Source organism: Raphanus sativus, unplaced genomic scaffold, assembly GCF_000801105.2.
Source record: "Raphanus sativus cultivar WK10039 unplaced genomic scaffold, ASM80110v3 Scaffold2351, whole genome shotgun sequence".
Classification (NCBI taxonomy): domain Eukaryota; kingdom Viridiplantae; phylum Streptophyta; class Magnoliopsida; order Brassicales; family Brassicaceae; genus Raphanus; species Raphanus sativus.
Window position 1 is genome coordinate 1 of NW_026617659.1, and position 16,018 is coordinate 16,018.

At 37.8% G+C, this 16,018-nt stretch overlaps 4 protein-coding genes and 1 long non-coding RNA gene across 5 annotated transcripts; 3 read left to right on the plus strand and 2 right to left on the minus strand.

Annotated features, from left to right (window-relative positions):
- Positions 1-2: 2 nt before the first annotated feature.
- On the plus strand, positions 3-4,337 carry LOC130505530 (chromatin modification-related protein EAF1 B-like). Its single transcript, XM_057000134.1, has 7 exons — positions 3-114; positions 277-414; positions 501-617; positions 1,058-1,158; positions 1,242-1,448; positions 1,566-1,926; positions 2,183-4,337. Exons 1-7 carry the CDS (start codon positions 58-60, stop codon positions 3,680-3,682), a joined length of 2,481 nt encoding a protein of 826 aa, XP_056856114.1. The 5' UTR covers positions 3-57; the 3' UTR covers positions 3,683-4,337.
- Positions 4,338-4,594: 257 nt separating this feature from the next.
- On the minus strand, positions 4,595-6,018 carry LOC130505531 (60S ribosomal protein L13a-2). The gene is made up of 4 exons (XM_057000135.1): positions 5,684-6,018; positions 5,235-5,351; positions 5,046-5,133; positions 4,595-4,894 (listed from the first exon to the last, which is right to left on the minus strand). Exons 1-4 carry the CDS (start codon positions 5,953-5,955, stop codon positions 4,751-4,753), a joined length of 621 nt encoding a protein of 206 aa, XP_056856115.1. The 5' UTR covers positions 5,956-6,018; the 3' UTR covers positions 4,595-4,750.
- A 1,187-nt stretch (positions 6,019-7,205) lies between these two features.
- LOC108858834 (uncharacterized) lies at positions 7,206-9,548 on the plus strand. The gene has a single exon (XM_018632701.2). The coding sequence runs from the start codon at positions 7,313-7,315 to the stop codon at positions 9,416-9,418; it is 2,106 nt and encodes a 701-aa protein (XP_018488203.2). The 5' UTR covers positions 7,206-7,312; the 3' UTR covers positions 9,419-9,548.
- A 591-nt stretch (positions 9,549-10,139) lies between these two features.
- On the plus strand, positions 10,140-11,616 carry LOC108856304 (peptidyl-prolyl cis-trans isomerase FKBP12). Its single transcript, XM_018630077.2, has 5 exons — positions 10,140-10,470; positions 10,643-10,676; positions 10,791-10,852; positions 10,990-11,042; positions 11,263-11,616. The coding sequence occupies exons 1-5, from the start codon at positions 10,383-10,385 to the stop codon at positions 11,314-11,316; spliced, it is 291 nt and encodes a 96-aa protein (XP_018485579.1). The 5' UTR covers positions 10,140-10,382; the 3' UTR covers positions 11,317-11,616.
- Positions 11,617-11,833: 217 nt separating this feature from the next.
- Positions 11,834-13,828, minus strand: LOC130505532 (uncharacterized). The gene is made up of 2 exons (XR_008941724.1): positions 13,340-13,828; positions 11,834-13,144 (listed from the first exon to the last, which is right to left on the minus strand). It is a non-coding gene; the product is annotated as an uncharacterized LOC130505532 (long non-coding RNA).
- Between the last annotated feature and the right edge of the window lie 2,190 nt (positions 13,829-16,018).

The window sequence follows — 16,018 nt, forward strand, 5'->3', positions numbered from 1 at the left end:
TGTACGAATATCTAATTACTTCCCACCATTTAGGCGCTTGTTGTCTTGGTGCATGACATGGGCCCTAACTGGGAGCTAATTAGTGATGCAGTGAATAGCACTCTTAAAATCAAGGTAAGTTCATTTTGGGATTCTTTCCTTGGTACATTTCCAATTGAGTGGCAGAACTATACTTCAGTTGATTTACTGTTTGTTTCTATTCTAGTGAACATTTGGGCTTCGTTACTGGCTGATTGATTTGAGTATTGTTACCCGCATTCTTAATTGATTTTACAGTGTATATATCGTAATCCGACTGAGTGCAAGGAGCGGCATAAGATTCTGATGGACAAGACTGCCAGTGATGGGGCTGATAGTGCTGAAGACTCGGGGACTTCACAGTCTTATCCATCCACTTTACCTGGCATACCGAAGGTTTTTCTTTAGCTCTGAGACGCTGAATAAAGTTTCCACTATGTTAAGACTAATTCAAATACCCATAATATGTTTGTTATATTCAGGGAAGTGCAAGACAGTTGTTTCAGCGACTGCAAGGGCCAATGGAGGAAGATACCCTGAAGTCCCATTTTGAGAAAATTTGTTTAATTGGGAAGAAGTTACACTGTAGAAAGACACAGGTTGGTTCACCTAGTACTTTGTTACTGTTTGCAAGCTTATTACCTGAAACTAGTGAACTTTCTTTCTGCATTTGTTTCTCCGTTCTTATTTCAAACGTTGTGATAGTTCAAGTTTTAGTTTCTGAGTCCCTGTTGGAAATGACTCATAGTTTCGGAGTCTTCTCAAGGTTTCCACGAAATTAAGTTTTTAAACTGCACTGGAATTGGTAAACGCTTTTGCTTCTAGAAATCCGAGATATGGAATTCCAGAAGATAGACTGTCTTGTCGTTTTATAGTCAGATTTTATGGTGTAGAAGGCATGTTTCAAAGCATATCTGCAAACTTGGCCAATAGTTGCTAATGTCATTAAGAACCATTACGTTGTAGTTTGAAGTTTAAATCTCCTAAGGTCCTATATTGTTTCTTGTTGCTAATTCTGTCTGTTTCATCGACCTTCAAGAATGATGGTCGTGATCCGAAGCAGATAGTACCAGTTCACAATTCACAAGTCATGGCTCTTTCTCAAGTATTCCCGAATAATTTGAATGGAGGTGTTCTAACGTAAGTTTTGGTGTTTCCGTATATATACATATTTACTGACAACTACTTCCGCGATTCTGATATTTGCTACTCTCTGGATGAAGGCCCCTTGATCTCTGTGATGCGTCAACTTCAGGTCAAGATTTATTTTCACTTGAAAGTCCAGGTTCACATCCGGGTCTTCCAATGTCGAATCAAGGGACGCCAGTGCTCCCTACTTCTGGAGCCACTCCATCCACTTCGGGATCATCTGGTGTGGTTCCGGGTAACAATTTACCAACCACACCTGGTCTACACAGTACTTCTGCAAGGTAGACATGTAATGAATAGTTTGTTTGGGTGAATGCACACGTTTCTGCATCTCCGCTCAATGTACTCGAGGATTGTTACTTCTTTTGGTTTGTTTATATAGTTTTTTCTTTTTTTAGGGATGGTAGATTCAACGTTCCTAGAGGGTCTTTACCACTTGATGAACAACACCGACTCCAACGACATAATCAGATGTCATCGGGTAAAAACCTGCAGCAGAATTCTATATCAACTCATGGAGCTGTCTCAGGATTGGGACATCGCGTGGTTCCTGGTGTAAACAACACCACGGGCGTAAGTGGAACGAACAGGGGCACACCCGTGTCGAGTGGCTTTCAAGGGATGGGCTCACCAGCAATGCCAAATAATGTTAGCATGCTGTCCTCTGGTATGGTGGGAATTCCAAACTCTGGAAGAGGAGCTTCTCAAGGAAACTCCATGCTCAGGCCTCCTCGTGAAGCCGTTCAGCATATGATGCGGGTGAGCAACCTGGCTTTTATTTACTGCTATGCTAACTGTTACAGTAAAATTTATGATTACTTGCATGAGGGAACGTAGCATTTACTTCCCCACCCGGAAAATTTTATCTGACACCTTGGTTTAGTTTGTATACGTTCAGTTTCAGCGCTTCTGATTTTTTTTTCCTACCGCTGCTAGATTGACTTTTGAAACTTTTTGACACTATTACGAACAATCCAGAGATGATTAAACTGATATGCCTGAGTTTCTGATGCAGGCTGCTCAAGGGAACAGTCAAGGGATCCCAGCTTTTGGTAGTTTGAGTTCTGGATTTACCAACAACCAGACAACTTCTGTTCAGTCGTTCCCAGGCCATGTTTCCCAGCAGCATCAGATGCCACAGCAGTCGCATGTACTTGGCAACTCGCATAATCCTCAGCTCCAGAGCCCAAACCTAAGTCATGCCACTGGGGCACAGCAAGACGGATTTGCCCTCCGTCAAAGGCAAATGCACCAGAGGTATATACAGCAACAGCAGCAGCTCGCAGCATCTAACACCACTGTGCCACATGGACAACAACCTCAGGGAACTTCTGTTTCTCCTCCTCCACAAAAAAGTCCTCAGCCTCAACCACCTGTTTCGTCTCAGCCCTTACCAGTGCCCTTAATGTCGACCTCTCCTAATATTAGTGCTATGGCACAACAGAACCCTCAAAAGTCTCAGTTGCTTCTTCATGGTCTTGGTAGGAATCCTCACTCTGCTGCTCCTGGAGTGAACAATCAAGCTGGAAGACAACGGCAGCGGCAACTCCAGCAGCAATCTGGAAGACAACATCCACACCAGCGACAGCCAACGCAAGGTCAGCAGCCGAGTAAACAATCAAAGGGGATGGGTAGAGGAAACATGATCCATCAGAACATCACTGTTGAGCAGTCACACCTGAATGGTCTCACCATGCCCCCAGCAAATCAGGCTACCGAAAAAGGAGAGGCAGTGGTTCCAGTTAGGCCTGATCAGCAACGGCCCAAAGCATTTCCTGGAGCTACATCTCCGTCCCAACAACAACAACAGGTACAGTTACCTTCAGACGATTGCATTCAAGGCCAGAGCTCATCTGCGGCCTCATGTAACGTCTTATCGACGTCTAGCCCGTCAGTTTCACCAGCAGTTGCACCTTCCAACCATCAGCATTTATTACTACACCAAAAGCAGCGCAATCAGGTGCAGCCAACAGCTCAGCGAATTGTTCATCAGAATCATCTAGGTAAGTCTGAATTAGCAACGAAGTCCCAAGCTGAATTTGTGGCACGTGTTCCGCAGTCTGTCACCAGTACCACACAAACAGCTAGTGGAATAAGTACGAGCAAGGGTATGCCTCAAGTGAGTAATGATTCGAAAAAAGTTAAAGCAGTTGGTTCTATTGCTATGCCTTCTCCAATTGCATCGGATCCTCCATCAAATGCCGCCTCTGTGCAAAGCGCTGCTCCTAAAGTAGCAAACAGTTCTAATACAGATTCAGCTTGTAGTAATCCGGTAACAACACCAAACGAAGGACTAGCGCAGAAGCATTTGCCTGCTGGCGTACCTTGTCAGGAGCTCAAGGGCGTGATACAGAGACAACCATCCCTACCTTCAGTGGAACAGAGACGACCAAAGTTGCCAGAGCAGCTGACTGTACAACATCAGAAACATCTTGCTTCTGATCATCAGCCTCCTCAACTGGAAGAAGCACAAAAACTACCATCTCCCAAGCCCCCTGACACAAAAGTGGAATGAGAGGCACATCAGATGAAACCTAGAACCTCTGAGTAGTTGTAAATCCTGCAAAGGGTTATGCTGGCCCTGTGCAGTTACTCAAAAACTGGTTTGTACAGAGTCGGGGTCTTCGCTTTGTGGCATTAAACATCATCAAGTGGGTGGTCTTTGGATATGGCTGAGATGGTGTATAACTTAAACATTGGTTTTTTTCCAGCCAAAGTAAATTGTAAACTCTGCAGGTTTGAGTTTGCATATTGGATGGGGGCAGAGGAAGATAAACGGAGAAAGAAGGTGGATAGATAGATTCATGATGGTCTTTTTGACATCTATGTAAATTACCGCTGCATCATAGAGAGAAGTCATCTCATGGTTTGGGAGAGTAGAAACAGTTTATAATGTTTTGTATAGAAGTCTGCTCTTCCACTCCTTTTTCTTTGTTTCCTCATCATGTGGCATATATTTAGGGCCCTTAGTAGCCTTTTCTTTTTGTTTGTTCCTTTCTAATTTCGACTCTTGTGAGGGCTAGGTTAGTTTAATTTAAATGTATTATTGTTTTTACTTTCCTCTTATGGCTGGTTATAAATGGGAAAACAAGCAAAAGAGAGACCATATGCTTCCATGCTCCCATGACACTGGATTTCATATGCATATCTATTATTAGACCAGCACAATCTTTTGTTTTGTTGAAGAAATAAAATGTATTATTTCGATCTCTCATTTTGTCTTTATTGCAACAATTCTCCACCAGTTTTAACGAATCTGTCTCTTGGGGCTGGATTGATGAAGTCGATCCGATAGTTCGATGAGTAGAAGCACAACATAACACGCGGCCAGGGTTGTGATAAAGATACCATACAAGACTATAGAATTCAGAGGTATATATTTTAGCATTTTTCTTTTAAACACTTGCCCATTGATCTTAGAGAAAAATAGTAAGAACCATAGCAGATTGTTCATTCAAAAAACCAAAATGTCTCATTCCAATATTTTAAGTTTACAAGCTACCAAAAGCACAAACAAAATTCAAAAGGTAGAATAGAGACGAGCACCAAAGCAAGTATTAAACCAAATAATAGATGCCAATTCTCAGTACTTGATGGGTGCAAGAACATCAAGCTGGGATCCAAGCTTCTCCTCTGCAACCTTCTCAGCCTTAGTCCTGAGCTTGATGAGCTGCTTCTTACGCTCATACATAGCCTGTGACCTCTCCTTTCTTTTGACCTCAAGCTCCTGCAAATCATCATACCAGATGTAAAATCCACTAAAATGATTGCCTCACAAGTAAAATGATTGTACAATGATATGATCCAAATTTGTGAGTTAAAACATAAGTAGGATTCAAACACTACTTTTTACTACAGGGGACTAGTTCTGATTGTACCTTAATGGTATCGTAATGGTTCCAGCCAACCTCAGAAGACAGACGGCCCAACAAGCAGTACTTGTGACCAGCCTGGAGCCTCAAAACCCTACGCAAAAACAAAAAGGGGAATAATTAGAAAACCAGTTGGAAGACACTAGACATTTTCAATAGCTATGAGCAAACAGAAGAGTTGAAAAGGATATTTACTTGAGAGCATCAGGAATAACCATTCTCTTGACCTTGTCGTAAGGTGGTGGGACTCCTTCAAAGACCTTCAAGCGTGCAAGAGCAGCAGCTCCACGCTTGGTCTTGTGTGGAATCATACTGCCACAACAACCAAATATAATCAAAAACATATTATCACAAAACTTCCAAACTACAGCAATACATTTCCAAACAAATGTCTGAGTAATACAAACTACACAAAGCATGAAAGCCAAACACTTTCTGTAACCTAATACAATCACTAATGACCCCATGTAATTGCAACTACTGATACAAGCACCCTACAGTATAATTTTCATTTTCATTTTCAAGAAAAAAATTCACATAATGATGAAAAGGCCGACACTTTCTGTAACCTAAGCCATTGATACAAACACCCAACACTCCAACACGTGTACAAGTTCAAAAAGTGAAGAGATTAGACAACGAACCCACGAACGGTACGCCAGAAGATCTTAGAGGGAGCCCTGAAGTGAATGGGACCGTGAGAAGGCTTAGTGTTCATGCGTTTCCTCATAAACCTCATGTACTTCATCTTCTGTCGAACCAATCCACCTGACAGGCATATCTCCTCGCATCTGACGACAACGACTCTCTGTCCGTTGAGCAGCTCCTTGGCGATGATCGAAGCAAGACGGCCCAGCATGTGGTGCCTCGCGTCGACCACGACGCGCTTCGCGCATATCCCTGACCCGGACACCATCTTTTCTTCCTCTCGATTCGACTGGTTCTCTCTCTCACCGCTGCTCTTCGGAGAAAGGTTGCCACTTGAAAAAAATGGCGGCTTTATATGAGCGCTCCCCTATTGAATTAGGGTTTCTCTTAAACCTAATGTGATTGGGCTTTTAGTGTGATAGTTTAGGCCCAATAAAGGGTCTTCTTAGCTTTCTTTCGACTTTTGTTTTGGATATTGGGGGACTAATGACATGCACCATTTAAGTTTGATCAAAAGCTTTCTCTCTTCCTGTTCTTGATTTGCTTGTAATCTCGTCGCGAGGTTATGTTTCTGGAAAATGGCTGACGTCCTCTTCTTCTACAGTTCATAAGTTACTTCATTGATTTTTGACTGTTTTGTAAATTTGTTGTATGGTCAATCTTGATTAGCTAAATGAATTAAAATGGTAGCTGTAGGGTTCTTGGTCCACTGGTAACACTTTAATCAAACTCAGATCAATGAGTATGTGTCAATGAGTATAGAGAATATTTCAAAGCTGCTCTCCTCCGCTGTGTGTTACTAACAATGGCTAGCTTGCTCATGTGTTTAATGTTCCACTGATAACGCTTGATCGGTAAAATAGTATTATTTCCATGTGTTTAAGGGTGACAAAACCAAGAATGCTACACTTCCTTTAGAGCTGTAAAATGATCATGTGATATTATTATCAGACAAGATGCACAGTGGTGTTAAACGCTTGTGTAGGGAACTAGTAATAGGAATCGACATCATTATTTAATGTGTTGGTTCATCCGATGAACAAATGATCCAAAGAGGGCACATACTTACATAAACCAAGAAACAAAACTCAGCTGCTAACTTGGACTTTTGATGAAAAAAAGGTCCAGAAAGCGAGACAGTGATTGCAGTACCAATAAAGAAGAGAGAGAGAGCGATGGAAGCATATTGCTGCAAGCCTTGTCCAGTTTGCATATAATTGTGAAGTATTATTGAGTTGTGTTTCAAAAGAAAAAAAAAAGTATTGTTGAGTTTATTTAACTAAATAGTAAATTTATAATGTACAACTTTTTTTTTTTGCTAAAAACAACTATATATTTATTCGAATAGGATAGTTATTTAGATAGTTGTCTACATATCTAAGATAGTTATTTAGATAGCTTGTCTACATATCTAAGATAGTTATATAGATATTTAGATAGATATCTAATTATCTAAGTTCACTACTTTTTTAGTTATCAATTTAGAAAGCTGTGTATATAGTTAGGTAGTCTTCTATTTAATTAACTAGGGTATCCTATTTTAGAATACTTTCCTACAAACCTACCAAACAGATAGCCGCAAAATAGCCAAAATCTCACTAAGATCTTTCCCCCAAGAAAACTCTATGGATTCAGAGCCGGAGACGAAGCTCATTTCACTCATTTATCAGCTAATTACCCTCGACGACTTTCATCGGGCTGTGTTACACTTAATGAAACCGGAATGGGAGTCAAAGATCAAACCAATGGTTATTCAGATAATCCATCTCGTCAGGTCAATGGATTTGGAGTCGGAGTCGGAGCTCATGTCACTCGTTACTCAGACAATCTCTCTTTTCAACTCTACTGATTTGGATTCCCAGCCGAAGCCTCTTTCGCAGCTCATAACACTCCTTTCTCAAAAAGTCTCTCTCGACAGCGCTGTAGATACGGATTTGGAGTTCTCGTCACTCCTGCCTCAAACAGTCAAACTCGATCCTCAGCCGGAACTCGTGTTACTTATCTGTCAAATAGTCTTCCTCGTTGTCTATTCACAGTTCAAAAAGCTTATTTCCTTACGCCCTCAAGTACAAGTAGATTTGATACAAGGAAAGTTTCATGTGGATGAAGAGCCCTTGCCGCACGGCTATGGAAAGTGGAATTGTCTCCCTACAAATTGGGAACAATTCAGATTAGCAAGAGAAGATGCTACACATTTTCTTTGCAGAGGTTGCAATGGCAAGAACCATGAGAGATATGACGAGGCTCCAGTTGAAATCAAGCACCTACTTCATCCAAAACATTTTCTTCAGCTTGCCCTGTTGAGTTATTTTTCTCCAACAAGGAAATGTTATTGTTGTGATGAAGATCTGATAAAGGTATTTTATTATTGCTCTGCTTGCGATTTTGCTATCAATATAGCTTGTGCCGAGAAACCACCAGTCTTATCTATAAACCATCCAAGGTGGCATGAACATACTCTTGCTTTGTTCCCAAGACGTGCTTCCTTAGTCTGCAACGTCTGCGCCTTGCCCGATTCAACCTCCCCTATCTATATGTGTCCTCCTTGTGACTTTGTGGTCCATCTGAGATGTCTCAGCTTACCACGTGTTATAAGGATATCCCGGCATGTCCATCGTATTGGTTTTACTCCATCTTTTGACCAAGGAGATTGGTCTTGTGGTGTTTGTCGCACAAAGATTGATAATGATTGCGGTGGCTACTCTTGCATCAAGACCGATTGTTCGTACACTGCTCATTCAAGATGTGCCACGCAGAGAAATGTGTGGGATGGCTTAGAACTCGAGGGCGAGCCCGAAGGAATTGAAGAAAAAGAAGTCGAGCCGTTTGTGAGGATTAGCGATGGAATCATACAGCATTTCACTCATCAACATCATCATTTGAGACTCAATGAGAACACTGGAAGAGATTACGATGAGGATAAGGTGTGTCAAGCATGCGTCATGCCAATCTATTTTGGTAAATTTTACTCTTGTATGCAATGCGAATTCATTCTTCACGAGACGTGTGCGAATTTTCCTCGCAAAACATATAGCCCGATACATCCACATCTACTCACTCTAATAGGAGGATATGATGGTGTCCAGCCAGTTACATGCTCAGCTTGTAACTGGATATGTTCGGGTTTCTTTTACAAGTGTGGTGAAGAAGATTGTGATTTTCAGCTGCATGTGCAGTGTGCTACAATTTTTGAGCCATTAGTCCGTGGAAGTCATGCACATCCTTTATTCCTAACATCCAAACCAGAAGAACGAAGAAAATGTTGTGTTTGCAAATCTTTAAGTCTTTCTATGGAGAATGAGACATTCAATTGCATTGAGTGTGAGTGCGACTTTGCTTTGTGTTTCAAATGTGCTACTTTGCCTGAAAAGGTGAGGTATAAGCATGATGATCATATGCTCACTCTTTCTTATGGTAAGGAAACAAGTACCATGATGTATTGGTGTGAAGCTTGCGAAGGAGAAGTAAAGCCAAAAGAGAGGTTTTATACGTGTGATGAGTATTGTTGTGTCACCCTACACATTGAATGCTTACTTGGGAAGTACTTATACATGAAACCCGGTTCATCGTTTCTCATCTCAAGGGATAGAAAGGTTAGTGTTCTGTCTAACAATCATCACATGTCTAGACCTATTTGTTGTCATTGTAAGAAGCGTTGTACTGGAAAAGTAGTTTTCCAGTTTCGTGGAAAGCTTATTTGTTCCATAGAATGTGTTGTCAATTTCCTTTAAAATATTATATGGGGGTATTGTGACTAGAGAGAGGCCAATGGAGCAGCTCGATGGTCATTAGACTCAGTACTCATGTTGTAAGAACTAAGTGATATTCTATATGTATTCTGTGTTATTGGTTAGTCTCATACATTGATCTGTCCAATATTTTGTTATTCGAAATTTTACTTAACTGGTAGAGCATCAGTGATGATCCTTGAACGGGTGGTAATTACTTTATTAATTATTTGCATGTGAGAAAACCACAAAAGATCTAGAGTCTCTCAAGCATACTTGAACAGAAATTAAAGCAAGATATAGTACTTGGTTGAATTCATTCATTCAATATATATATATAGATAGTACTGTACTTGGTTGAATGTGGATGGTGGGAAAGGGAAAGAACCACTTGTGAGAAGTAACGAAGTTATACTAGTAGAAAAAGAAATGGAAGTGGAGTTATAAGAAGGTGGGGAGATTGGATTTGAATGTGGAACTTAGTAATGAGGTAGAAGAGCCTGCTGGGGCAGGTGGGACAAGTGAAAGCAACAGAGAGGCGGATAATGTCATTGAAGGGATTGGGTTCTTTGAGAGTCTTGATGCGGCTCTAAACGTTCCTCTACCATCTGTTTGTCCCCAGTGATTATGATGAAGACAGGAAGCAAAGCCATGCTAAAAAAAAAAAAAAAAAATTCAGGCTCCTCTTTTGTACTCTCTTTCCTACTTAATAACACAAATCTTCCTCTTGACTATAGCTAATGGCTTCAGAGTCTAGATTTCAAGCCTGATTTGATTGTCCGTTAGAAAGGAAATTGATGTTTTATAATGGTTCCCATTTGCGAAAATAAAGAATGGCCCGCGATTTTGTAGGGCTATTATAAGGCCGAGATGATAACCAAATCGATACTATAGATAAGAGAAAAAGGTGAGGTATCACATCATTTTAAGCAAGCGTCTAGGAGATTCGAAGAAGAGAAGAAAAAAGATGGGTATGGAGAAGCAAATCATCAGACCCGGCACAGGACCCAAACCCGCTCCGGGTCAAACCGTCACCGTCCACTGTACTGGATTCGGTAACCTCTCTACTCATGTAGCTAATATCGAAAATAGATCTACACAATTATCTGCTTAGTGGCTAGAGATATGGATTTAGTTAGGGTTTATGTTCTGTGAAGCTTGATCTGTAATAATCATATACCAGTTTCTTGTATGAGATTCAAACTTTCTATATGTCCCTTGTTTCAGGGAAAGGTGGTGATCTTTCTCAGCAATTCTGGAGGTAAAAAAAAAAGAATCCTCTTGGCATTAACACTCTCATACACACACTATCTCGCTTGTAAAATGGATATGGTTCGGTTCTTTTAAAAGTATTTTTAACTTTTGATTTGTATAGTACAAAGGACGCTGGCCAAAAACCTTTCTCCTTCCAGATCGGTAAAGGTGCTGTGATCAAAGGTAATATTTTACTCTGTTTTTGTGGTTTGGATCATATATTATTATTACAGTTTCTTTTTTTTTTTTTTGGTAATCTTATTACAGTTTCTTTCTTGAAGAGTTTAATTTTTTGAAATATTTTTTGGTCGGTTCAACAGGATGGGATGAAGGCGTTATTGGAATGCAAATTGGAGAGGTTGCTCGATTGCGGGTATTAAAAAAAAAAAAAAACAGATTTGATTCTTTCTTCGTGTTCCACTCTTTCACAACCTTTGCTATCTATGCTTCGTGAATTATATAAAGCCTTTGTGTGTCTCTCTTGGTGGCATTATTGTCTCTGTGTATATTTATTTTTTTGAGCTTGTAGGACTATTAAGCATTAGTGTGTGGAATAACTTTTTGGTGGTATTTAACATCTCGTGTGTCTGCAGTGCTCACCGGATTACGCATATGGTGCTGGTGGATTTCCGGCGTGGGGAATCTAGCCAAACTCGGTTCTCGACTTTGAAATCGAAGTACTCAGCGTGCAGTGATGATCTATTTCACTCCAGCTCAAAAAATAGTTTTCCTTAATATTTGTGCATTGAGGTAAAACATAAGTAATATGGAACAGAGGAACTATTAGTTTATTTTTAAATATTTCTATAATGTACTGTCGGAGATGGTTTACATATTTGAAAAAGCCCCCAATAAAACAATATATCTATTGAAAATATAACCACACATGATTTTGTTAGTGGTGTGATTATTGTGATCATGTAATGTTGGAGATATGATTTTCTGCTCATGAACGTTGGTCGTCCAGTATAAAAATGCGGGATTGAACAAAGATATGTGTTGTATAAGAAGCGTGCTAAGAAGACATATCATCTTTATTGCATTACTCTTATTAAAATTTGGTAAGATCTAAGTGGAAGACTTTCTAACTCAAGTCAAAGCTGCTCAAACACTCTCCCTTCTTTTCCAATACATTATGAATAGTATTTCTTAAATAACAACCTATTATTTTCCAATACCTTCGAGCTGAGAGATAATAAACAATAAAACTGGAAAATCTTTTTACACTTAGTGTGGTTCAGCAATAATTACAAAACGGTTTGAAATTACAAATAACACAAGAGCGCAAATGTTTAATCATGCTGCAGTGGTTGGTTTATTATCAAATGGTGAAAAGTTTATCATCAACTGTTACATTAGTTAATAAAGAATGCAATGGTTGACTTAAACAAACATTAACGAAAATTTAAGAGGCCCTCGATACACCAGAAGTAAATTCTTCTACCTTATTATTATCACTAAGACCAATTTTTCGCATGTACAGATGATACGAAACGAAAGGAAAGAGGCCCTTACCAATCTGGTCCCAAAGCGCGAGTTGAAACCTAATTGTTCGGTGAGAAGAAAACATCTTATACTCTCGTTAGACTAAACATATCTACACTCTAGGCAATCAGTTAAATCACATCTCTTCTATATAACGTGGACGACCAAAATAAACTTGGTAAAATACCCTTTTGATTAAACTTATTCATGGAATTAAAATGGACAACGACTTTACGTTCAGCTTCATATGGACAGAAAATCATAACTCTCCTCTTTGAATCCCTTGTTAAATGAAACAATTTTAGGAGTTGTAAGTCTTACTTTTGTTTGTGTTTCAACGATGATTCAGTCTAGAAAAGTACCTTTTTGATTTGGAGAAACGGTACCAAAGAAGATCAATAAGTTCTTGAGAAAAAAAAGTTTTCTCATTAAATAGCTCTACATTTGCAAATTAAGATATTAGTGGGTTGGGGAGACAGTATAAAAGAAGAGAAGAGAAAAATCAAGACTGTGGTGTGGTGAAGACAGGGGAAAAGTTCAGAGAGTTTGACAATTGGTGGTGGTGAAAACAGACAAGGAAAAAAATTGGAGAGGGAGTCACTTGTTTCATAACAGAAAAAAGCCACAGTAAGTAACGCAAAAAGCTGTAGGACAATAAATTGGATGTGAGTGAGAACAATGATGAAGGGAAATGATAAAGAAACGATGAACCAGAGGACATCTAAGCAAAAATACTGATCGTGTGGACATCGAAGCAGCAAAAGTGCAGAGGAGTGTAGCGCACGGAGATGCGGCTGATATATATTCTGATTGTTTGTATTTCCACACGATCAATCATAAAATACCAAAAAAAATGTCTCTTGAAGACATAGCTCCTCTGATTCTTTGTTTGATCAGTAATTTTTGATTATATGTCCTCTGGTTCTCTCTTGAAGACATACCTCTTCACGTATCAGAAATTTTTCAAAATACCAGAAGACACACTTCATCCTATTATATATAAGTGCAATAATTAAGATTCTGAGAAGACACCAAAGACATACCTTCAATAATTCGTGGATCCGACAGTAATTTATCAAACAATGAATCAGAGGATATTAAAGCAAAAATACGCTTACTGTAGTTGCAGAAACTCCAAGGGACAATAAATTTAATAATTAGAAAATTGCAGAGTAACAGCACTACCTTAATCTGAATCTGAAATTATCGCTGAAAGAGAGAGGGCTATAGGAACAAAGATCTGCTGCGGCAAAATCAAACTAACGGGTTTGAATGTAAAAGGAGACGAAGAGAGATAAAAGCACAAGGAGAGAATCACCGAAAACTTGAAACAAGTTGGCCAAAAAAAAGTTTGAAAAACTTTATATATATAAACAAATAACTCATGAAGGAAGATGATGACGTTCCAGTGAAACTCTGAGAGTGAAAAGATACAACTGTTAAGTGAAAAATAATTCTTGCAATTTAGGGGACGCCTCTGAAGAGATAGGAAGAAGACGTCGTTTGCTAAAATGACACGGTGACGTCATTCCCTTCATCTAAAACAAAATTAAGTACATTGGATGTACTTTTACGATAAACTCCACCATTAGATACTAACTTTTTTTTCCTATAAAAAAATGCCGATGTCACCATACACTGATTGTGGGTTTGCTATTATATATAGATTTAGATAGTTACTTAACTATAGTTTGGATAATTGTCCATTGAAGATATCAGCGAACATATGCAAGTGTTGAAAAGCAATACTCGTTGGTTACTGTATAATAAGATAAGAGGAGCGAATTTCAGAGATGATTTACTAAAATAAAATGTGGCCCTAGATGTAATTTTTCTGTGATATAGTTGGTTACTTTAAGATATACTAGATCTTGATCCGCGCTTTGGAAGCGCGGAATATTTTACGATGAAAAATTTCACTAATAACTTAACAAATATTTTGTTAACTTTTAAAGAATGTGTATTTAAAATATTTTTGCATTTAAATCATGTTTTTAAATTCAACCCGATTGTGATTATACCGGTTAATCCGGAGATCTAACAATTCAATTTAGTTTTTAAAAATATTCATATTAAAAAGTCACTAAAACCCGAGACTAACCGATTGAACTGATGGATGATCGATATGTAATCTAATTTGATTGAAATTGTAATAGTTTCATAATTTGTAATCTTATAATCCAACTTTAAAGTTTATTATTTTGTAATTTATGAAATTATGACGTTTCTACAAAATTTTAAAGAGAAAATGATGGATATAAAATAACTAAGATTAATTATTGTATTGTTTGGAAACGTTGATAGTAGTATATAAAATATATTGTTTGGAAACATTGATAGTAGTATAAAGAAATAAGTATGTTGTTTGGAAACATAGATAGTAGTATAAAGAAAATAACAATAGTGATTTAACGTAGGTTTAACTATAAAGTATAAAAGTGTATTTAATTTAAAAACTTACAAAATAAATATTAGGTCCAATAGAATGTTTTCTGTTTTACTAAGATAGATACCAGTTAAATCTCTTTTCACTATCTCTCCCACTATACTCCACTATAAAAGAAAGCTATAATTCCATCTGACCTTAGAAAATTTTCCAGATACATTGTGATTAAGGAGAGTTTTACCTCCTATTTCTGGAACTGGAGACGTGAGATCCTCGCTTATCGAATCCATGGTAGTCATGGTGATATTTACTAATACTTCATCTATCTCTTCCATGTTCGATGACACAAATATTTATGAGATAACTTATAGCAATGGCTATCAATTCCTCATTATCCTGCATTATATTGCTTGAATTATTAGTTAATTGCGTAATTTTTTTTTATTTTGTATATCTCTCCTTTGTCAACACAGAAAAAAATTGAGTTAATATCCCTTCTCGTATTCACAACACTATATATTTTTGTTTTCAGAATATTCCATCGTCCAATCATATTTTTCGTGTGGAGAGATTGATAAATCTGTTAATCATATCATTTTTGAATATCTACTAACTTTACAAACTTAGGAATTATTATCTACAGTTCTACACCTTCAAGCCCATCGAGTTTTCCCATTTCCTATGTTTGTACTAATTTGAAATATTTGATCTGGAAACCATATTGAAGACACTGAGTTGAATATATACATTTATATATAGATAATCCGGTATCTTTGAAAATTCCGTAATGATAAATTATTTAAGAGAATCATCAAAGATCTTTTTGAACTAGTAAGATACACGAAGAGTGAATGTCAAATGTTGTTTAAAGGGAATGGAAAGAACATAAACGATGTCTAATCACTACATCATCCCATGAGAATTGAAGCCTTAATCTTTGATAGCATATGCTTAGTGGATAGGTCATGAAATTCTAACTCACATTTCGGTAGATATGAATGTGTTTGGAAAAACGATTCGAGAAAGTAACAATTATTGAATTAAGGAATAGAAGGACGTGCTTGTCACCATTGCACACGAAACCATAAGCACATATTTAATCTATGGAAAATATGATTCAATGTTTAACAACTATAATTTTTCAATGGAATTGAAAGAATTAGTTATTCTAAAGAAGTTATGATTTCAAAATCAAGTATAATCTTCGTGTGTAAAGTTGGACTGCCATTTCTATTGTAATTCGATCTGTTTTGTTTGAATAATCAATTATCTGATCCAATATAATTTGTAACTACCTCGATATTCAAGGTTTTTGATATCCATAATTTTTTTAGATTTTTGATCGGATATCCGATTCGATCCATAAAAGTAAAAATATAAATAAATAAAAATCAAAATAATACATAATAATAATAATAGTTTATTACAAAAAATTCTTTTTAAAAAATTAATAAATTTAGTAAATAAAAGTACTGTAA